This window comes from Stomoxys calcitrans, chromosome 4 (assembly GCF_963082655.1).
Source record: "Stomoxys calcitrans chromosome 4, idStoCalc2.1, whole genome shotgun sequence".
Taxonomy (NCBI): Eukaryota; Metazoa; Arthropoda; class Insecta; order Diptera; family Muscidae; genus Stomoxys; species Stomoxys calcitrans.
Window position 1 is genome coordinate 68,265,806 of NC_081555.1, and position 25,167 is coordinate 68,290,972.

The window sequence follows — 25,167 nt, forward strand, 5'->3', positions numbered from 1 at the left end:
TCAAGAAGTCAAGATCCCAGATCGGTTTATATGGCAGCTATATCAGGTTATGAACCGATTTGAACCTTATTTGACACAGTTGTTAAAAGTAAAAATAAAATACGTCATGCAAAATTTCAGCCAAATCGGATAGGAATTGCGCCCTCTAGAAGCTCAAGAAGTCAAATCCCCAGATCTGTTTATATGACAGCTATATCAGGTTATGGACCGATTTCAACCATACTTGGCACAGTTGTTGGATATCACAACGAAATACTTCGTGTAAAAATTCATTCAAATCGAATAAGAATTGTGCCCTCTAGAAGCTCAAGAAGTCAAGACCCAAGATCGGTTTATATGGCAGCTATATCAGGTTATGGACCGATTTGAACCATACTTGGCACAGTTGTTGGATATCATAACAAAACACGTCGTGCGAAATTCCATTCCAATCGGATAAGAATTGCGTCCTCTAGAGGCTCAAGAAGTCAAGACCCAAGATCGGTTTATATGGCAGCTATATCAGGTTATGGACCGATTTGAACCATACTTACTACAGTTGTTGGATATCATAACAAAACACGTCGTGCAAAATTTCATTCTGATCGGATAAGAATTGCGCACGCTAGAGGCTCAAGAAGTCAAGACCCATGATCGGTTTATATGGCAGCTATATCAGGTTATGGACCGATTTGAACCATACTTGGCACAGTTGTTGGATATCATAACAAAACACGTCGTGCAAAATTTCATTCCAATCGGATAAGAATTGCGCACTCTAGAGGCTCAAGAAGTCAAGACCCAAGATCGGTTTATATGGCAGCTATATCAAAACATGGACCGATATGGCCCATTTACAATACCAACCGACCTACACCAATAAGAAGTATTTGTGCAAAATTTCAAGCGGCTAGCTTTACTCCTTCGGAAGTTAGCGTGCTTTCGACAGACAGACGGACGGACGGACGGACAGACGGACGGACATGGCTAGATCGACATAAAATGTTACGACGATCAAGAATATATATACTTTATGGGGTCTCAGACGAATATTTCGAGTAGTTACAAACAGAATGACGAAATTAGTATACCCCCCATCTTATGGTGGAGGGTATAAAAATATTTAGTTCCACTTTCTTTAAGACCCAAATTGTCTTGGTGGGCAAATACGTCCTATTTGGGGTTTGCTATGGTGGTTTGACGTTCTTTAGACAATCGGTCCCTAATGTTGATATCAGATACATGGTCTACTCCGAAATACCGTTAATTTGAGCCCCATATTTCCATAGTCGGCAAACATGACCAGCTTGGGGGGTGTTTTGGGGGATAGGCGGCCACTCAGTGAGTTGGTTTTGAAAATATGTATCGGATTCGTGTTCTACTCTAATAACCCTCTTATTTGAGCCTCATATTGCAATAGTCAGCAAACATTTCCTATTTGGGTGGTGTTGTGGGGGTGGGGTGGGTTGCCCCATAGACACTTATCCCGAATATTGATATCAAAGTCGTGCTTTACTACCAAAGACCTTTCATTTGAGCCCCATATTGCTGTGGTCGTAAATTTGTCCCCTTTGGGGGATGTTTTTGGTAAGAGGCGGCCCCCAAACACTTGGTCCCATATTTGGATAGCAGATTCGTATTCTACACTAAAATACCTTTTATTTAAGCCCCATATTCCCATGGTCAGTAAATAAGTCCTGTTTGGGGGGTGTTTTGGGAAAGGGTTGGACCCCCAGAAACGTGGTCCCACATTTGGATATCAGATTCGTATTCTACTCACAAACACCTTTCATTTGAGTCCCATATCGCCATGGTCGGTAAATATGTCCGATTTAAGGGGTGTTTTGGGGCTTGGGGTGGCCCCCCTAACACTTGTTCCGACAATTGAATATCAGATACGTTTTCTTATCCTAAATATCTTTCATTTGAGTCCCATATTGTCGTGATTGGTCTAAATATATGTTTGGTGGGTTTTAGGGTGGGGCAGCCCCTCTAGGTACCCCATCCGAAATTTGGATACCAAATTTTTATTTTTAGGGTAGTATATGAGAGCACACAAATTAAATCGCACCACCTATCTCCGAGATCTGGCGTTTCTGAAAATTAGGGTATGGGGGAGGGTCCTTCAGATATCAAAAAATGTGGTTATTTTTTGGCTCAATGGGTACATAAATAAGCAGAATTGTCGATTTTGGAGTGAAGATCAACTAGAAGCATTGCAAGTACCAATGCATCCAGAAAAGTCTCAGTTTGGTGCGGTTTTTGGATTGGTGGCATCATTGGACCGTACTTATTCAAAAATTATGCGAATCGTAACATAACTGTAAATGGTGAGCGCTACCGTAAGATGATATCGAACTTTTTTTACCCAAATTGCAGTAGTTTGACTTGCATGACATGTGGTTTCAACAAGACGATGCCACTTGTCACACAGCACGCGTAACAATGGACTTATTGAGAAGCGGCTTCGATGAACTTTTTATTTCGCGTTCGGGACCGGTCAATTGGCCGCTTAGATCGTGCTATTTACTGCCTTTAGAATATTTGTTTGGGGCTATGATAAATCTCATGTCTTATCAAACAAGCCCGCTTTAATTGACGCATTGGAAGACAACATTGAAGCATTTATTCGTGAGATACTGGCCGAAATGTTGAAAAGAGTATGCCAAAATTAGTCGTACTAACGATTCAAATAAAGATTTATTGCATTTTTCTGAATTGTATGTGTTTTTTGTTTTTTTTTTTTTTTTTTTTTTTTTTTGATCAACTTTCCTACTCATGTTTTACAAATATTTATTATAAATTTTACAAATATTTTTTCTCGTATTGTTTTGACAGGTTGGCAAATGGCGTTACCACTTCATAGCAATCAAACAGACTTCAACCGGAAATTTTTAGAGTTTTATTTTTGCCCTTCACAGCTTATCTATCTATTACTAAAATACGACACAGCAATTATTTACTCTGCTCAAATCTTGTCATACAATATCTGTGAAGTTATGATTACAAATGGCTGTTTTAAAGATATAGCTGTTGCCACAAACTATTGAAGAAGTGGAAATCTGTTCATGTGATACATAAAGCCATATTTTCACCAATGCATTTAAAATTATGTGTGATCAAGATCTACCGCGAACTTGCTTATAACGGGCCTATGGGCCGCCTGTTTGACTAAAATGAAACTACTGAGTAACGATACACCATGATAACAATGCAACCTTGTTCATTAAGTCTATTTTTTATTAATTTTAAATTTTTTAATTTTAAATTGAATCTGCTTAAACATCATGATGAAATGCGACACAATGCAATGTTCAGCCTTGGAAAATAACGTGCGGTTATTGTCTTAGCTTCAATTACAAATTCGCCGCATTAACATTCACGAAATAAAAAATCCCGTGTGGTTTTTAGCTTAGCTTATCATAAAAGTGGCATCACCCAACTTCTAATGCCGTTTTTGTAGTTTACTATTCTTGCTACAGATGTCACCTACGCTCAAAATCAGAAACTTACATTGGTTTACCAAAATATTTCGAGAATTTTTAAAAATTTCTTGATATTTCAAAATATTTCCAAATTCAATAAATCACAGTGCCAAATTGAACTGGTAACCTATCGATATCATACAATAACAGTTAATATGAAACGATAAATCGCAATTTGCACTATATAATACCAAAATCTTCCACACCAATTGTATAAGAATATTTAATTATCCATATCAAAATAAGGCTTCCTAATATTAATTGACAGAAATACAACTACCGAACTGCACCTCTTATTGTGGATCAATATTTCGAAATATTATACGTGAAATGCTAAGGTTGGTATCCATTTAACGATTAAATCTACAATATTATATAAAAATTAAAGTGTTGCGTTTGTCTGTTCCCTATAGACTCAAAACGGCTGAACCGATTCTCATGAAATTTTCACAGATGGTAGAGTTTGAACCCTCGGTGAAAATAGGGTACTCCATTTTTGATATCCGAAGGGGCGGCGGATCCTCCCCTATACCACTATTTCCAAAAACACCAGATCTCGGATATGGGTGCTCCGATTTAAGCCTGCCACCTTATAGTACCCCAAAAAACGAAATTGGCAAAAAATTTTGGGGTCAAATAACCTAGGGAGACGCCCATCCCAAAACCCACCCGAACGGACATGTTTGCCGATTGGGACAATATGGGTATCAAATGAAAGGTATTTAAGATTCGAGTACGAACTTGGCATTAAAATGTCACCCTAAGTATCGGGAGGGTCCCCCACCTCCAAAAACACTGCCCAAGAGAACACTTTTACCGCTTGGGCAGTATGGGTATCAAATGAAAGGAATTTAAAAGCAGAGTACAATCTGACAAAAGAATTTATTGCTAGGTGTCTGAGGGGCCCCTCCACCCCCCAAAACTCACCCAGCAGGAACTTTTAACCGATTGGAACAGTATGGGTGTCAAATGAAAGGTGTTTTGAAGTTGAGTACTCATCCTTTAAAAGAATTTGGTCCAAGGTATCTAAGGGGCCTCCCAAACCCCAAAAACCCTCAAGAACCCCCAAAACAGGCATGAATATCCAACGTCACAAAATGGGTATTAAAAGAAAGGTCACTGGGATTTGACTTTGGGACAGAGTCTGGCATAATATGGGAATTAAAAGAAAGGTCTGTGACAATAGAGTTCGAATCTAACGTTGATATAAGGTTTCAAGTATCTGGGTCACGTCCTGCCGTTGAGCAGGACATGTAGATCGCGACAATAAGGGACTCAAATAAATGGTCTTTTGGGTCTTAACGTCGGGGGACCAACCTCCTCCTCCAAATAAAAACAACACCAAACTGTCAAGTAGGAGACCGAGAATACATTGTATTTAAATGAAACGATGTGGCAGAGGACGATTACCCTCCCCCTCTCCTACCCAAAAAAAGAAGGAATTAAAAAAAGTATATGAAGGCTAATCAGGATGGAACAGCACAGCAATAAAAGGTCTTTGGTAGTAGAGTACACATTTTACCCTCAAATTGGGATAGGCACAATTAAAATTTGTGGTATCCCAAGTGGTAGCTTTGAAATATGATTTTGAAAGTAGATAAGCAATACAAAAAAATTAATTAGTGTTGATTTTAACCAGACCCGTATCCCTGAATATCATGATCGCCAGCTTCAATATACTTGACATTATAGGGCTCAAAATGCTTGAAATTATGGGGCTTAAACAAAATCGTGCTCTAGCACGATACTGATATTATTTTTTTTTTTTATATATTTTTATTGTCAAAATGCGTGCTCTCTTAAGAAAGTCCATCTCGTGCTTCTACCGTTGAGCGACGAAGCTCATTTATGGCTCAATGGGTACATAAATAAGCAGAATTGTCGATTTTGGAGTGAAGATGAGCCAGAAGCATTGCAAGAACTATCAGTGCATCCAGAAAAAGTCACAGTTTGGTGCGGTTTATGGCCTGGTGGCATCATTGGACAGTATTTCTTTAAAGATGATGCAAATCGTAACGTAACTGTGAATGGTGGCAGCTATCGTGCGATGATTAAGCGGATGAACCATTTGAGGCGCAGTCACGGTCAACATTTATATGGACCGTACTAACGATTCAAATAAAGATTTCATGAATTTTTCTGTGTGTAAGTGTTTTTTTTAACTTTGCTTTAGCTCTTAAAAAGTCACCCTTCCATCTTTTTGCCTTTTATATTTCGGGTTTGGGCGATCCTTGTGCTACAATCTGCAAAATGACAGCTCTATCGTAAAGCTTGACATTTTTGAGGTGATATACTCGGAACGTTTTGACATACGAGCGCTGTTTTTTGTTGCTTACAGTAACATAAAAGATTCATCTCGCCCAAAAACTGGAATTAAATCGGGATATTTTCGTGCAATTTTTTTTTTATAACTTTCGACGTGGATTAGCATAACAACATAACGACGTTGATTAAATCAATGTTTGACGATGAAGTTCCATCACTTTTGGTAGAAACCGATTTAGATATAGCACCCATATATATGTATCGCCCGATTTTCACTTCTAGAGCATTTGTAATCGCATTTATCGACCGATCTTCTCCAAATTTTGGAATACGCTTTCTTCTACAACTACCACAAAACAAGCGGGTTTGGCCGAAATCATTTTACATTTGGATATAGCTCCCATATATAGGTTCATCCGATTTGGGCCAATATTGCCTTAATGTGGTCATTTGTTAACCGATACTCAATTTGGCACAAAAGATTCTCTTTCGACTGGCACTGCTGTTGAATTGTACATAAATCGGTTCAGACTTTGATATATTGCCCATAAATATGTGACACCCTATGTGTCGCCTTTTTTCAGCGTATTTCTTAACCGATTTTCTAAAAATTTTGCACGATGTCTTTTATGACATTTACTATGTCGGTGGTTCAAATCATTTCAGATTTAAATAGAGCTCACAGTCGGTTTTGACTAAAACTGCAATAATTGGGTCATTTGTAAGCCGATCTTCACAAAATGTTATCTCAAAAGTTTCTTTTATGCCTCTTGTATATACGGAGGTTTATCGGAATCGGTTTGAATTTAGATATAGCTACCGTTAGAGATGTGCACGTGAGTATTCGCGTTACGCGTGAGTCGCGTGATCCGTGAGTGAGATCCAAATCTAAACACGTGATCGTGCGTGAACGGGATTGAATTTAAATTCTTCGTGCGTGAGCGTGAATCGCGACTCACATCGCTAATCACGACTCAGGAGAACATCACGAACCACGAGATATCACGACTCTTAAGAAAATCTCGACTTGCGGTTGGTATTCTATTCTGTTTCGCTAGCGAAATTTGACAGCAATCAAATGTTTTTGCCTCCACCGAAACACCTTTTTTATGTGTACTTATTGTTTTCTATATTATATATATTTTTTCGGAAATAAATAAAGAAAAACTAACCATTTAAACCAATAAAAAAAAATAAAAATGATGCCGGTAATGGCAGTCATCATAGTTTTAAGGGTTGCCAACATAATTTTTTGCCATTTTCCTCACCATAGTACTCTGCTACTACTTCGCCCGACCTTGTGAGAAAGATGGACATCCCACAGCTCACACGGTCTTCATTAAGTATGTGGGAGGCGAAATCGCGACGAAACGCATGATGAAAGTCTTAAACAAAAAGCAAAACGAAGAAATCGGGAGTTTTCAAGGAGGACATGTTGAAGCTTTTGATGAAAATCCATTTTCCACAGGATACAACGGGACTCTAGAATATTGGAATAATGAGGTTGATCAAAGGCTTACCATAACGAAATTTATGGTCAAGGACGCCTTGATGAGCTTCAAACCATTTAAGTCACCCGGACCTGGTGAAATATTTCCGGCGTTACTACAAAAGAAGGCCGACTATCTGGCTCCCCATATGGCCAATATTTTCACAGCGTGCCTAGGACTTGCTACTCCAAAATCCTTGCAGGTGGCAAAGTTGATATTTATAACCAAGCTCGGCAAGCAAAGTTATGTGACACCAAAGGCCTACAGACCGATAAGCCTTACTTCCTTTTCACTCAAAAACATGGAACATATTTTGGATACCATGATAAAGAGTAGAACATCCAGCGGGCTGCTCAAATATAAACAGCATGTCTGTGTCATGGGAAGGTCGGTGGAGACTGCCCTGAACAGGGTTGTGCATAAAATAGAATAATCCTTCGGTGCCAAAACGTACACATTTGAGGTTTGCATACACAGATCCTAGTACTCGGCTTGTTGTGCAATCTTAAAACTATAAAGTAACCCCTAAAAACATAATTTTAAGTAAGGAATTCCGACGTCTCATCATCTTCCCAGCATGCCCTACACATGCTATCACTTGCCGCACCGATATTACATAAGTGAGCTCGTAGTCCTGTATAACCCGTTCTGATACCAATAGCCACACTGGCTTCCTTCTTGCTGATTTTCAGTAATAGGCTCGTCTTCTCACGATCTGTATCCCCCATAGAATTTTCGTCGCCCTACCGACCGTTTCGCTGTTCCACAATGTTGCATGTGCATTCGTCGCCCACTCCCTTACTTGGACTGCGTCGACCCGAAAGGCTTTGGGTTAACCAAATTTATTGACGGCAGTCCTCTGGCCTTCACCGCCAAATCGTCTGCCCTTTTATTTCCCCTTACTTCGTTATGGCTTGGCACCCAAACGATACGGATTTTGCCATCCTCAGAGAAGGCGTTAATCTCCTTCTTACACTACAAGACTGTTCGTGACCTTATTGTCCTGGTTGTTATTGTCCTATGGCAATTTTACTGTCATTAAAGATGTTCACACTCGACCAACATTTATGAGCCTTCTCAGTACGCTCCTGAATGTGACAATTGTGTGACCAATTCAGTTTCCTGTCCAAGATCGCACCTAAGTATTTGACCTTTTCATATATCGAAATCGTCTTATTGAGGAAACGTGGTGCGTTAAATTGGCCCACCTTCGTCTTCCTCGTAAACAGGCATATTTCAGTCTTCTCTGGGTTAACTTTGAGACCTCTGGGTCTAGCCCACTCATATGCCATATGCAATACCCTTTCGACCCCACTGCATAGTTCGGATCCTTACCCCTTAGAAGTATTATAACATCGTCTGCATAGCAGATGGGTTCAAATCCCTCCTCAGTCAGCTTCCGCAATAGGTCATTTATGGTGGTCACCCATAGGAGTGGCGATAAAATGCCCCCCGCTGACGTGCCCTGTGCCACTTTCTCCCTTATATTTAAGCCATGGGACACACAATTTATCCACCTGTTTCTTAGCATATGATTTATCCAGTCTCTAAGGACCGGATCCACCCGGTTTGGTTTGGCTTAAACTGACTGCTCCGTTTGCTCTTGAGGCTTATATATCCCCGGATTCTTTCCCGCCATAAGCCAATTTTCCAGCCAAAACCAATTTCTTTGGTAATTTACTTTTTGGCCCGTTTTAAATTTCACAAATATGTCATCTTCTCTTTTCGCCTTGGGATCGTTATCTATTTTATTTGCCTTTTTATCGATGTAAATTAACGGTCGTACGATTAATCGCACAACGCGTCCTTAATACTCTAGCTCATACGGACCATAATAAAAATTATTTCCTGGCTGCCATTTCGAACCGAACACTGATTTTGGTAATAAAATTCAATGATTTGCAAGCGTTGCTCGTTAGTAAGTCTATTCATGATGAAATGTCAAAGCATACTGAGCATCTTTCTCTTTGACACCATGTCTGAAATCCCACGTGATCTGTCAAATACTAATGCATGAAAATCCTAACCTCAAAAAAATCACCCTTTACTATTCGCACTAGCGCCAATCAAATCAATCCGACTATCCGCCGGTTCTCTTCCGACCTTCTTTGTGCCCTTATCCATTCATGCGCAAAATCTACGCAATAACCCTTGAAGCGCAACGTACGTCAATGTACATGACGTACAATACGTCAGTTACTGCTCCACATCCAACACTGACTTTCGTTCATTCGCATGACATTTACAACCAACTTCAGCTACTTCCTCATTCATTAACACGCCACCACCTAGAAAACCACACAAATCAAAACAAAATATTCCATTTGCCAAAACACAACCAACGAATTTATCAAAAGATTTATCTCATTATTGCCGGTGGTGGCATGCACCAGATCAGGGACTAGAGAAAAATTACATATTCCACCATCATTAATGACAAACCCCATCCCCTCTTATGCCACAAATGTCTTTTCGTGCCCGCAGTTGCCTGTGTGCCCAAAAAAGGCCTGCAACAGCATGACGTTAAATTAATTTATAAATAAACAAAACTAGTTGAAATCCTCAATAACATGTTCTATATATCAAGAATGAAAGGTATTGCCAGGTTAAAAATTTTGTATATTGAAAGGTAGTTTATACAAATGATTACAGAGTGAAAAACCAGGTAAAATTCCTAATAGCAATGTTTTATTTATTGGGAATAATTGTTATTTTTGAAAATTTTGTATTTACTTGTCGAAAACTTCGTTTATAGCTATCGACTAATTTTTGGTGAGTTAAAACATTTTATCTGAATGTTGTAACGCCCCATTATAAATATATATGCTTGTAAACAGTTTTATTAACGTTTTTCTCAAACTATTAACGATGGCGGCGGAACACAGCCGAATTAAAGCAAACGGCGTTATGCTCAGAGGTGTTGGCTCAGATAAAACTGGTGTTTATTTGCCACTCTGCACAAAAGAAGGTTGATGGGCATATACAATAGAATCGTAAAATATATGAAATCAAAAAATTAAACAAATAAATATGCTCAAATTAAGTGTTCAAATAACTGTGATAATTGTTTCGTTATGTTTAATACATTCCTCCGAGGGTAAGTAAAAGAGCAGCAGAAGTTAAATTCCGCGAGCCGATATGACTGAAATCAAGTTCGTTTTCTATTGAAGTCTTTTGTTATGCTTCACAACGACCACCAAAGAAGTGTACAAAATCAATGTCTAGAAGGGGGACGGGAGACTAATTGAAACATTTGAGTGCTTTCAATATTTTTGTTGTATTTGGCTGATGTGTTACGGTTGCATTTATTCAACTCGTCATGCTGTTAATTTCCAAACATATGGGCTGTATGCGTGTGCGACAAAGAAGTCTCACCATTTATTTTGTTGTTTTTGTCGGTTTGTCCGTCTGTCTATCTGTTAGTCCCTCACATACACCGTATGATTAATTTCACTTTTCCTCCCGTTTGTGGAAAGACCCAATTGAATGACATTGCTCATCGGCCTTTTAATTTTAAAATTAAGGCGTGATTGTGGTAAGATAGCTTAAGTTGAAACTGTTCACACATTTCTGAAATTTCAAAGTTAGAACAGGCAACAACCTTTAGATAATTAGCTCCGATAGTAAATTGCATTGACTGAAACTTGCAATCTAACAACGATATTTAGAATTTACCAAATTATCAATGTAAGTATTAGAAATAGTAGAGATCAGAGAGTAGAAAATTAATAATATTTTGGATAAATATCGAATTGGTTCAAGCTTTCCCTAAAGGGTATATAAACGTAGTTTTATACCGCACAAACGGATTTGAAGTCGAAAATTAAGCAAAGGGATGGGGATTACTACACAGTTAGAAAAATTATCGTGATATTAATGATTTTCGCATAACATTTATGAAAAAATTTTTAATTAATTTAAAACACGTTTTATAAATCTCAATTCAATGAAACATGTCATAATATTTATTTAGGTACTGTGTTGTTGTTAAAGTCACACTTGCACGTGTAAGGGGAGTAGCGATTCTTGACCAGCCTCTGGGAAGGCAGGATCGTTCCGATACATCAAACCGATGCTGTACAAGAACGCAAGAGTTCCACAGTTGAAAAAAATTTTGCTGCACTGTTACCTTTTTTGTGTAAAGTTTGATGGTCTATCAATGACTTTGCAAAGTATGTACTAACTTCTTACGCTTCAATTTCTCGTATATTCGATATTCAGTTCGGAATGATCCTAAAAATGTAAAGATGAGTTGTTAGATTATGGAATTCTAATGAAATATCGTGTATCCGCATGTTTATTTCATGCTGGAAAACTTTTAGTGGCACAAAACACATATTATCGCAGTTCTTACTTTTTACACTTTTCACTTCACTGCAACGTTAACAAGTTAAAGCGTGCTAAGTTCGGCCGGGCCGAATCTTATATACCCTCCACAATGGATCGCATATGTCGAGTTCTTTTCCCGGCATCTCTTCTTAGGCAAAAAAGGATATAAGAAAAGATTTGCTCTGCTATTAGAGCGATATCAAGATATGGTCCGGTTTGGACCACAATTAAATTATATATTGGAAACCTTTGTAAAATGTAAGCCAATTCGAATAAGAATTGCGCCCTTTAGGGGCTCAAGAAGTAAAATAGAAAGATCGATTTATATGGGAGCTGTATCTGGCTATAGACCGATTCAGACCATAATAAACATGTATGTTGATGGTCGTACATAATTTCAGGCAAATCGGTCCCAGATCGGTTTATATGGCAGCTATATCAAATTATGAACCGATTTGAACCTTATTTGGCACAGTTGTTGAAAGTATGTAAAATTGCGCCCTTTAGAAGCTCAAAAAGTCAAGTCCCCAGATCTGTTTATATGGCAGCTATATCAGGTTATGAACTGATTCGAACCATAATTGGCACAGTTGTTGGATATCATAACAAAATACTTCGTGCAAAATTCATTCAAATCGGATAAGAATTGCGTCCTCTAGAGGCTCAAGAAGTCAAGACCCAAGATCGGTTTATATGGCAGCTATATGAAAACATGGACCGATATGGCCCATTTACAATACCAAATGACCTACACTAATAAGAAGTATTTGTGAGAAATTTCAAGAGGCTAGCTTTATTCCTTCGGAAGTTAGCGTGCTTTCGACAGACGGACGGACATGACTAGATCGACATAAAATGTCACGACGATCAAGAATATATATACTTTATGGGGTCTCAGACGAATATTTCGAGTAGTTACAAACAGAATGACGAAATTAGTATACCCCCCATCCTATGGTGGAGGGTATAAAAACATGAAAAAACGCATTAAGTTCGGCTGTGCCGAACTTTGGATACCCACTACCACGAATTTATTTATTATCCTATTTTATTATAAACCTACTATATCTTTATTAGTGTCCAAGTATGGGTCGATTTTAATCATATTCGGTGTAGGTACCGAGAAGTTTAAAAATTCAAGGAAATCAGATTATATACGACGATTTTCCAAATTTATATCAAAGTATGGTCCGATCTGGACCAAATTTGGTTCAGACAACGAGAAATCTAATCCAACTCAATGCTCTAATTTTCAGCGAAAAAGAAACATACGGCTTTTTATGAGCTTAAGGCCATACATTGGTAGATCGTAGGTCTATATGGCTGCTATATCTAAATTTGGTCCGATCTGCACTGTGTTCAGTTTGGACAATGAGAGGCCCAGTGCAACTCACTGTTTCAATTTTTAGCGAATTTGGGTAAAAATTAGGCTTTTATGGGCTTAAGACCATAGTTCGGCAGATCGGTCTATAATACAGCTATATCTAAATATGGACTATATTCAGGTCCGACAACGAGAGGCCTTGTATATTTCACTGTTCCAAATTTAAGCGAAATTGGGTAACAAATGGGGCTTTTACGCCAGCTATATCTTAATATAGTTCGATTTAGACCAAACTCGTTGTGGATGCCAGTAGGACGTCACTGTTCTCAATTTCAACAAAATCGGGCGACAAATGCAACCTCAAATCGGTAGGCCAGTCTATATGGCAACTATATCTAATTATGGGTCGATATGAATCATTTTCGGTTCCGATATCTGGGGCCATAGTACAACTCTCTGTTTATAATTTCAACGAAATCGGATAATAAATGCGGCTTTTATAAGCTTAAGACCTTAAACCGGGAGATCGATCTATATGGCAGCCAGCTTAATTACAACAGACGGACGGACACACATACATCGTTAAATCATCTTAGAATTTTACGATGATCCAGAATATATATACTTTTCAGGGTCGGAAATGGGTACTCCGATGTGTTGCAAACGGAATGACTAAATAAATAAAATTTTGTTTCCGCTCCGACAAAAATATGCTTGCTCCGCTCCACGCTCCTTTCCGCTCTGCTCCGAATCCTTGCGTAATAATTACCCAATGGACCTTGAAAATTTTAAACTCCTACTTCTTTTCAACACGTTAGTTTAGTGGAAGCTATTGAAGTGTAGATTGCAAATAGGCAAAAACTATGCGGGTACACTTCAACCCAAATTTGGTGGCAACAATAGTACTCTACTGTAGGCCTTCACGTCCGTTTGGTGGGAGCCGGTCCCCCAATCGCTCAGTCCCAATCAAAAAATATCAACAATATCAAATTTACCTTTTCTGAAAACGACCTTTTCACGATTTCGTCGCGATTGTTCTGCATGTCAAGTTGAAAGGTATTTTGGGTGTGTGGCCACCGATGTGCTTGGTCCCTTAAAATTAACATCGGACTATGATCTACCATCAAAGACCTATCATAATGCAAGGGGTTCTCAACTCTTACAAACTACCTTTTATTCAATACCCTTATTGCCCTAATCTATAAACATGTCCGGTTGAAGGTTTGTTTTTTGGCATGAAGTAACCCCAGACACTTGGTGCCAAAATTTTCATATCAAACTCGTCATCTACTCTTAAATACCTTTGATTTGACACCCATATTGTCCTCATCGGGCTAAGTATTAATTTGAGGTGTTATGTGGATGGGGCGCTCCCCCAGCTTATTCGACCCCAAAGTCCACTGAAGCAGTCCTTCACGACCTAGTCGCCTAAATAGAGGTTTCTCCCGCTGTCAAGGAATACGCAATGGTAGCATTTCTTGACGTTGAAGGTGTAAAACCGACGTCAATCACGAAGGAGCTGGAGTTTCTAGACATCAACACTGCCGTAAGAAAGTTTATTAATAACTAACTTACTACAACATGCATTACGGCAGGCCTGGGATCTGCAGGTCTAAAAAGATGGGTCAGCGGAGGAACACCTCAAGGAGGTGTACTGTCTCTTCTACTTTGAAATACAGCCATTAACAATGTATTATTGTCTCTGGAAGACAAAGTGTAAAAGTGGTCGAGTATGCAGATCACGTGGCAATTGCGGTTAGGGGAAAGTTTCCCAGCACTCATAGAGATATACTTCTGGAAGCTCTACGTGCGACAGCTAAGTGGGCTACCGAAATTGGTCTTGGCTTACGCCTAGAAGTAATTCTTTTCAGCAGGAGGTACAATTTACCTACATTGGCACCTGTTTCCTTGGGAGGAGAGAATGTTCCATTTACTGGAAGCGCAAAATACCTATGTATTTTGTTAGACAGGAAATTTAACTTCAAATTCAACATTTTGAAAAGCCGTATACACCTGAGAGAGCTATTGGCAAAAGTTGAGGATTCAAACCGGGTGTCATGCGCTGGATATATACTGCAGTTGTCAGACCTATAATGTCATATGGGTGTTGTTGTTGTTGTAACCACATGCTATATGGTGTTGTGGTCTGGTGGACAGCGCTTCAAAAGTCCAACTACTGTTCAATGCTGAGCAGCATCCAAAGGATGGCTTGTTTGTGCAAAACAGCCGCACTGCGGACGACACCATCCGATGCCCTGAATTTAATGGAACATCTAATGCCTTTGGATTTTGTCGCTAGTCGAATTGCTGCTGTGAGGCTAAGCAAACTTATACTTTGATCATGCGGCGCCTGCAGACACGGTATTACCTGTGATATCCCAGGCAGTGTTTATTACACACTTCCTTAGCCGCTTTTTGATAAAAAGTACTGTACCACTATTCCTGATAGAACCCATAGGAACTAGAATATCCGTAGTAATAGAAGTTAGATAGGTTCTATACGGATGGTCCCAAACTAGATGACTAGGTGCGCTTTGGAATGTACTCTGAAGAACTTGGACTGGTCATATCGAGAAGGCTACCCGACCACTGCAGTGTGTATCAAGCGGAGATCTTTGCAATTAAAGTAGTGGAGGAATGGCTATGATGTATGTCAGAACGACGATTGATATAAACGGATATCTATCCCGGCACGGTATAGCTGTCAGCGCCACGCAGGCTGGAACATTAAGCTCCAATTTGTGTGGTGTTCATTGCTGTCGCGAGAAGCTTAGCTGCGAGCTACCGGGCGCTTCACAAGTTGCGGATAGTGGAATGCCCCATACAGAGTAGCTGCAACAGCAGTCACGGACAATTAACGGTGATTAAGTCATGACAGGTCACTGTCTGATCGGAAAACATGCTGACAGACTGAAGGTTGCCCGTAACGACTGTTGCAGAAGCTCTGAGAATGTCGAAGAAGAAGAGACTATGGAATATTTGTTGTATGTGTCCCGCACTGGCAGTCACAAGGAGTTCCATTTTAGGTTATTATTTCTTTGAGAAATTGTCTGATTTATCTGTTGCGGACATTCGCAAGTTGTTGGGCATTTTAAAAAAATCTTTAATTAAAGTGGATCAGTTCAACGGTAGGAACTCGAAGGCATATTCTTTCTCCTGTTCCAGTGATATAACAACGCGAAAACGTCTATGTGAGTCTGATGGCAGATGCCAATTAAACCTAACCTAACCTGGATACAATAACGGTGATGATAGTTTTCTTATAAACTTTTACATATGTATTTCGAATACTCGGTAAGCGATTAACGAGAAAAAAAACCTTTTACCTAGCAAAAGCTCTGTTTTTACTAACACGATACACAAGTTGTTTTTATACCCTTTACCATAGGATGGGGGTATACTAATTTCGTCATTCTGTTTGTAACTACTCGAAATATTCGTCTGAGACCCCATAAAGTATATATATTCTTGATCGTCGTGACATTTTATGTTGATCTAGCCATGTCCGTCCGTCTGTCTGTCGAAAGCACGATAACTTCCGAAGGAGTAAAGCTAGCCGCTTGAAATTTTGCACAAATACTTCTTATTAGTGTAGGTCGGTAATTAGTGTAAATGGGCCATATCGGTCCATGTTTTGATATAGCTGCCATATAAACCGATCTTGGGTCTTGACTTCTTGAGCCTCTAGAGTGTGCAATTCTTATCCGATTGGAATGAAATTTTGCACAACATGTTTTGTTATGATATCCAACAATTGTGCCAAGTATGGTTCAAATTGGTTCATAACCTGATATAGCTGTCATATAAACCGATTGACTTCTTGAGCCTCTAGAGGGCGCAATTCTTATCCGATTTGAATGAATTTTGCACAACGTGTTTTGTTATGATATCCAACAACTGTGCCAAGTATGGTTCAAATCGGTTCATAACGTGATATAGCTGTCATATAAACAGATCTAGGGACTTGACTTCTTAAGCTTCTAGAGGTCGCAATTCCTGAAATAGTGGTGTAATCTTTAGTAATAATTTCGTTTCTCCTTTTTCAGCATTGCTAAGACGTTGTTTCCAATGTCGTTCTCGAGGGGAATTGGGTAGCTGTAAAGATCCATTTACCTTCAACGCGACAGATGTTGAAAAGGAATCGGGAGTTGCAGCAATTCCTTGTGCGTCGGGATGGTGCGGCAAAGTTATTGAAGGGGGCGGAACCTACGCTGTAGATGGTAAGTACCAAGAAACGCATAAGATTCCTAACCATCATTTTGAAACTTGACGGACTATATGCACTTGTCCTCTTCAGACTTTTAGTTTTAAAACGGAATAATGATATATGAATACTGAACTACACTCAAAGAGGATAGAAATAACAAGAATTTAATTTTTCGCAAAATTTTAAAGCAAATATCAAGCTCTTCATTATTTTAATTTTCCATAAAGCAAGCTTCTCTGCTGAAAAAAATTTTAAAAATTTAATTTACCGCAAAAGAACAAAAAAAAAATGAAAAAAAGAAACATACACATATTGGAAGCTAAGACTGCCGAAACCCTATATATGTGCAATACGGCAAAGTTTTCCCGAGGGCGGCATCGACACTACCAACAAAATTGGAAAAAGTTTCTTAAAAGGATGAAATAGTTTGTTTACTTATGTTCTAAAAAATTCTAATTAAAACTATCGGTTTTTATCACAAAAAAGATCCCATTTCTTTTATTCTTAAATTGTGAGCTTAATACCTTGAGCCCACATACTTCTTTATGACTTCTTGCCAAAACTCGCCAAGTCGATCGCAAAAGCAGCGCAAGACAAAAAGATCGCATAAGTCGGTTCTTAAAGATTGTCTAATTGGTGTCAGAACACAAATTCAGATTTCTAAGTTATCTATTTATTTTACTCGGCCTAGACTTCTTCGCATCAGAAATATTGTAGTTGAAAGATTTACGGATCGTAGGGACGGATTGCGTATTTAATTACATATCCCTGCACCAAAATTGATTTTAATTTAAAGAAATACACCAAAATTTCATTTTGTATTAGAACAAACATTTATTGAAGTAAAATCGGATTATTTTAAGCTTAACCAAATCTTATGTACCTCCCACCAAGGGTGGCATTTGTTATGTTCTTTGTACTAATAGAAAAGCTCATTGCAGGTTCTCAACAAGTCAAATCTATAGGTCGGGGTTGAAAGTCATAACAGAAGTCTTTGTGCACAAGTTTAGCTCAATCGGACAAGATATGCGCCTTTTAGGGACTGAAAAAGTCAAATGGGAATATCGGTTCGGATTTGACTCATTTGCAATTCCAACTGATCCACTTTAATTAAAAGTATATGGCCAAATTTGGAGCTGGTTGCTTCAACACACACGGGCACTAAAAATGTCATGGCGATCGGAAATTCATTGGGATCTTGCACCAATATTGGAAGGTGTAACAAATGGAATTCCGAACTACGAGTAACTTCATCCCATACTGGAGCTTTTAAAATCCCATTGTACGGATAAGGAAACATTTATTAAGTGTTGTTATTAAGGCAAATACAACAACTGTGAGTTCAAACTTCCTAGTTTGAAAAAACTGATAAATACTCCTTAATTGTATATAATTTCTGGGGGTCCACCCCTTCCCCAAAATACCCCCCAAACAGGACTTATTTACTGACCATGGGAATATGAGGCTTAAATACAAAATATTTGAATGTAGAATACGAATCTGATATCCATATATGGGACCCAGTGTTTGGGGGGCTGCCTCTCCCCAAAAACATCCCCCAAAGGGAACAAATTTACGACCATAGCCATATGGGGCTCAAATTAAAGGTCTTTGGGAGTAAGGCACGAATCTGATATCAATATTTGGGAAAAGTGTCTATGGGGACACCCCCCCCCCCCCACCCATATAGTATGTATTTGCTGACTTTTGCAATATGAGGCTCAAATAAGAGGGTTTTTAGAGTGGAACACGAATACGATATATATTTTCAAGGCTAACTCACTTAGTGGGCGCCAATCCCCCAAAACACCCCCCAAGCCGGTCATGTTTGCCGACAATGGAAATATGGCGGGCTCAAATTAAAGGTATTTGGGAGTAGACCACGTATCTGATATCAACATTAGGGACCAACTGTCTAGGGGACGTCCCACCACCATAACAACCCCCAAATAGCCCGTATTTGCTCACCAAGACAATTTGAGTCGTAAAGAGAGTGGAACTAAATATTTATAGTTTTTAGGGCCAATACCCCAAACCGGACATATTTGCTGACTTTTGCAATAAGGAGTTTAAATGAGATTTGAAAACGAATTTGATATCCAATTTTGAGGCCAATGGCAATATAGGGTTCAAATAATAATATATATATATATATATATGTGAGAATAGAGTACGTTGCTGATATATTTTCCGGGCTTAGTGTTTAGACGACCACGAATTGATACCCACTTTCGGGACCAATTTTCTGTGGGTCAACCCCTTTCCCAAAATACCCCACAAGCAGCAATCTTTTAGTGACCATGGCAAAATGGGGCTCAAATAAAGGTATTTGGGAGTAGAATACGAATTTGATATCCAAATTTAGGGCATCACCCCTTCCCCAAAACACTTCCCAAAGGGTAAAAAATTTTCGACCATGCCAATATGTGGTATTTAAGATTAGAAAACGAATTTGGTAACCTATTTTGGGCCATGTGTTTGGAGGACGCCTCATCGTGTAAACTCCCCTAAACCAATGGCAATATGGGGTTTAAATAAATGGTTTTTGAAAGAAGAGCATGATGCTGATATTTTTTCAAGGCCAAGTGCCTGGGGGACCATCTCACCCCCGAAAACACCCCTAAATAAGATATCATGAGAGTAGCGGGCTGAAATAAAGTATTTTAAGAATGGAGTACACCTTACATCCAAACTAAAATTCGTATGCCAATAAAGATCATATGGGATTCGGACAAAGGCACTTATATTGTTAAACAATTAGTCAACCGATATACTATATTCGTAGCATGGTATTTCACTAAAAGCTCATTAATTGTCGAAAATAAATATTCCAAGGAAACTTTTGTTCCATATAAAGTAAAAGAAGGCGCAGCGGAGCGGGCCCGGGTCAGCTAGTAAAGGATATAAGAAAAGATTTGCTCTGCTATTAGAGCGATATCAAGATATGGTCCGATTTGGACCACAATTAAATTATATGTTGGAGACGTGTGTAAAATGTCAGCCAATTCGAATAAGAATTGCACCCTTTGGGGGCTCAAGAAGTAAAATAGAGAGATTGATTTATATGGGAGCTGTATTCAGACCATAACAAACACGTATGTTGATAGTCATGAGAGAATACGAACAAATTTCAGCCAAATCGGATATGAATTGCGCCCTCTAGAAGCTCAAGAAGTCAAAATCCCAGATCGGTTTATATGACAGCTATATCAGATTATGAACCGATTTGAACCATACTTAGCACAGTTGTTGGATATCATAACAAAATACTACGCGCAAAATTTCATTCCAATCGGATAAGAATTGCGCACTCTAGATGCTCAAGAAGTCAAGACCCAAGATCGGTTTATATGGCAGCTATATCAAAACATGGACCGATATGGCCCATTTACAATACCAACCGACCTACACTAATAAGAAGTATTTGTGCAACATTTCAAGCGGCTAGCTTTACTCCTTCGGAAGTTAGCGTGCTTTCGACAGACAGACGGACGGACGGACATGGCTAGATCGACATAAAATGTCGTGACGATCAAGAATATATATACTTTATGAGGTCTCAGACGAATATTTCGAGCAGTTACAAAAAGAATAACGAAATTAGTATACCTCCTATGGTGGAGGGTATAAAAATTGTTAAATTTAATGATGACCTAACAGGCAAAAAACTTGAAAAATGGAAAATTCGGCAGAGCCCGGCCAGGTTTCGAACCTGGGCACACGAAGCAAAAGCGGGAGCCATTGCCGTTGTTTTAGCGTTCGAAGCCATCAATACAACTTCCAACAGATGAACTAAATCATGAGTGGTACGGAAGAAAGTGTAATTTACCACAGACAGAATGTCTGCCATTACACAAAAATAATTGCATTGGAAAACGTACAGCTAATAAGCAGGGTTGTCGAGCTTGGTCAATGTTGCAATTGTATCAAAGATGCGTTTTCGCAGTTAATTCGATTCAAACACACCTAATATGGTTGAAAAGTCTTCTAACGAAAGACGAAACGCGTCCCATAGTGGTTGGTGTGTGTTGCTATCTTTGGCTTTCCTTTTCCATTTGCATCTCCGATCATTGAGCTCGTCTCAAAAGAGAAACAAACAGAACTTGTTAAGTTTAATGATCTCGCCCTAACTGGCAAAAAAACTTGAAAAACAAAAAAATTCTACTTGGAGTTTTTACTATGAACTATGAAGTCGGAGAATATAATAAGATGCGGGGCAGGTGAACTTATCCAACCGTCCCTTTTTTAATGTCAGATTAGATTGCTTTGGTATGTTTTTGTAATGCAGTATGAAATACATATCACTTAAATACCATATCGAATAAAGGTAAAGGTCTGTTCGATTTTTTGCATATTCTAAAGGCCTATCGTTTCGTTTCGGATGATCGAGCGCAACATTTTTGAAATTTGTATAAAACATAAACTTGAGACATTGTATAGCCAAAAGTATAAGAGATACCGATCAACTTCGAATCACATCTCGATTAGGTTTAGTTAGTTGTTGTTGTTGTAGCCAAAATTGCATGTGGATGTGACGGTCCTCGTCAAGCTCCTATAGGGGAACAAGCTCGTTCGGGCCTCAAAGTTCCAGCCTGTGTAATTACCACAAGTTATAATTGAATAATGTTGTAGTTTGTCTACCGATCCTCACGAAATGTAAAACAAACGATTTTCCTGTAACTCTTGACGGGTGAGTTTAAAAAAATCGATTTTGATTTCTTTAAAATTTGCGAGTTCATTAATCAGCCGACCTTCGATTTTGTACAATGCACCCTACTATGACTACCACCATGTATAAGGAAGCAGTAGGTTCAAATACAAATATAGCTCCGACATATATATTTGCTTGACTTGCACTTATGCGGCCGTAGTAGTAACAACTGATCTAAAAATCAATTCAGCTATAGCTCCCGTATATATCTATCGTCGGATTTCGCATATAAAGCATGGCAACTACATTTTTTATCTTTTTGTGTCCCAAAAAAATAATGTTTTTACTTGAAACGCGTACTCTCCACTTTTTCTTTTGCTGTTGTTGTGTTCATCTTTCGTCTGCTTGGTTCTGTTGAATATCCAGACCTAGGAACTCTGCGACTATGGTAGGCTTTATCCAGAGGGATCTGGGTCTGTGCCAAGTGGGTCTGGCTAAGGAGTTAAATAGGTGTCGTATGTCGTGTGGTCCCAGGTCACAATTGGGACATATATCCTATACGTTGGCATTAAACGTTGCCATGTAAGACTTGAGGCGACCTGTAGTTATGATCTCGCTCCAGATCATGAAGATACACCTTGAGGCTTCTGGCCGGTGGATACCGATCAACAAGATGATGATTTGGATGGTCCTTGCGATAACAGCCCAAAAGGTATTGTCTTCGCACGAGTAAGAAAAATTTGTCACCTGATGTAGGTGGTCCTCGTGAGAATTGAGGAGACAGCCCGTCGCAGTTCGAAAAGGGGTATCCTAACTGAATATTATTCCACTGCGTGACACTGAGCTAACGAGACCACACTGGTGCTGCATTACTTACCACTGACCGGACAATTGCTTTGTACGTGGTCAACAAAGTTTCTTCGTCAAAAATCTAGGTGCTGCCGGCAAGTGACTTGAGGACCTTGTTTCTATTTTTGACCTTATCACATATGTGACACCAAGTATCTTGGAACACTTAATGGTCGGAATTGACCATCACATTCAGCTCCCTATCCACCTTATGCGTGTATATAGTGAACAATGTGGCGTTTGGTGACAGATATCTTCAGATCTTGCAACGAAATAAGAGGCAAGTTCGTTAAAGTCTACGTTTAATCTCATGCCATGATCGTACAATCGTCCGCATATAATACGATCTCTATGCCATCTAAAGGGGGTGGAAAAGAGAATAGGTAGAGGTTAAACGGTGCCGAAGATATCACACCACCCCGTTGAACTCCCTTTTCACTCATCGGGATTTTGACTGACCGCGTCGAATGCCTTCGATAGGTCCAGTGCCATCAAAACCGTCCTTTGACATGGCCTGGGCTGATTGAAGACACGGCGTGCGGTGGTGGCATGCAAAACAGTTGTTGTGCTATGAAGTCTTGAAATCCACGTCGAATTGCAATTTTCCAATGAGGATCTGGAGGAGTAGTCCCTCAAGCGTCTTGGCAACTGGTGAGAGATGAGTCCTTTCCAGGCTTCAGTAACGGGATCACTCTGCCCACCTTCCAGACATCGGGTACTACAAGAGTGTTCAAAGACAGATTGAGGACAATTGTCAGGTACTCGTCTCAAGATAGAACCATATTCTTCAACGCCTTGGATGACTTGACGGTAAATTGTGATGGTTGTCCATCAGCTCCGAGACCACGGATACGAATGGCTCTCCTCCTATCCCTGTCACTCTCGGGATGCACAATAAATCGACAATCACATGGCAGCCCCAAAGGAGTTCTTCATCGGCAAGGTCTATAATACAATGCTACAACAACAGCAATAAATCGACGGTTAAACAACCTTGCATTTCGTCGGATCAATCACAGTTACTTCGCCATCCTGGCTCCATTGCTCCAAGTGTTCCAGCCACAAATTCTGAGGGGGGTCCGTCCAACGAATCACGCTCGTCAGCGAGTACCACTGTCTGCGACGGGAAATTGGATCGCACTTTTGGTATTCGAGGGGCTGCTGCGTTATTGATGTCTCGAATTTTCTTCTCGACAACCAGCACATTTGAGGGTTGATGTCAGTTCACTGAAGTGACAATTGGTGTACTCTCTGAAGCCGACCCAATCGGCCTTCTTCTGATTGATAAACGTCTGGCGCTCAGAGGAAATGAAATCGGGTGGTGGGTCGATTGTGAGTCAGGGGATGCAATGCAAATGTCTGACGAGCTGCTGCACCTCGACGTAATCCTATTGGGGGCATCCTCAGTCGGCGGTCAGAACTTAGAACTGCTCTATCAGGGCTATGCCCCGTCTCAGTGTACGTGATCGTCCTATTCTTTCCCTTTGATCCTAATAAGCTTAATACAAAATATTATGGCGATCAGTTCAAAGTTAGATGTAGCAAATTTTAAGGAATCCAGTAGAGAATTTTGGGTCATAGCATGAAATTCGTAAGCAAAGTAAACATTTATCTGGCATTCAGATTATAAAAGGTACGGTTCGACTCAGAAATTCTTCATGATTCAACTTCGCGTGACCTTTCTGCATCGTTGTTCAGGGTTTTTTTTTTGCAGTCAAGGGTAAGATCGATTTACACTTATAAGTACGAAGTTACAACAATTTTCTATCGATTTCAATTTGGTATGGAATGTTTCATTACCCATCTGAAAGCCTCTGCTAAATTTCTTCGAAATCGGTTCAGATTTGGATATACATACATATATTGAATATTTGACAGTGACTTTCATATCCCATACAACATATAAAAATTTTTATTTTTTATTTTGGCATGATATTAAGATCACAATCTAACTCAAATCACCAATTTTTATTTACCAGATTACGATCAAGCCATTCAACGCATGTGTGTTCAACGTGGACCTGATGACAATCAAGATCGATGCGCTAATACCGTTTACAACTACAAAAAAGTGTACATGTGCTTCTGTCAAGGTGACTTGTGCAATGGCAGTGAGAAGGCAATAAATCACCGAAATACAATGAAACTGATTATACTAGGTGCAATAATGTTAGCGGTGGTTTACAACAGATATATATAACATAGAAAAACATTGTTATAAGTGATTTAATTGAGTATATGTATACACAATCAATGATTTAAAATAAAAGCGTATTTAAAAAAATTTAATCAAAATAGATAAACTGTTGTTGTAGCCGCCACATATGTATTTACATGTGGATGTAGCAAATCACGTCAAGATCCTATTTGTTTCAGTTCATAGGATCAATCGCCGCTGAAACTTGGTTGTTGTTGTTGTTGTAGCAGTGTGTTGAACACGAGGTCTCCATCGGGCCAATCCGGAACGTACAACCGGCTGTCATGGGATAGTTGTAACTTGGTGACCATGTGTGGTTTAAAGAGCCTCCGCAGCTCTCCGTGCTCCATATTGCTGATTATCCTGACTCAATATACATATTTTGAACGTA

The 25,167-nt window shown here is 39.3% G+C and overlaps 1 protein-coding gene and 1 long non-coding RNA gene across 2 annotated transcripts in view; both read left to right on the forward strand.

The window, feature by feature from the left end:
* Positions 1 to 3,421, forward strand: part of LOC106086811 (uncharacterized) — a 58,313-nt gene extending 54,892 nt beyond the window's left edge. Inside the window, exon 2 of the long non-coding RNA XR_001221171.1 lies at positions 2,818 to 3,421. This is a non-coding gene — a long non-coding RNA (uncharacterized LOC106086811). The remainder of the gene's footprint in view (positions 1 to 2,817) is intronic.
* A 6,579-nt stretch (positions 3,422 to 10,000) lies between these two features.
* LOC106086801 (uncharacterized) lies at positions 10,001 to 24,880 on the forward strand. Its single transcript, XM_059367533.1, has 3 exons — positions 10,001 to 10,316; positions 16,919 to 17,092; positions 24,559 to 24,880. The coding sequence occupies exons 1-3, from the start codon at positions 10,250 to 10,252 to the stop codon at positions 24,777 to 24,779; spliced, it is 462 nt and encodes a 153-aa protein (XP_059223516.1). The 5' UTR covers positions 10,001 to 10,249; the 3' UTR covers positions 24,780 to 24,880.
* The last annotated feature ends 287 nt before the right edge of the window (positions 24,881 to 25,167 follow it).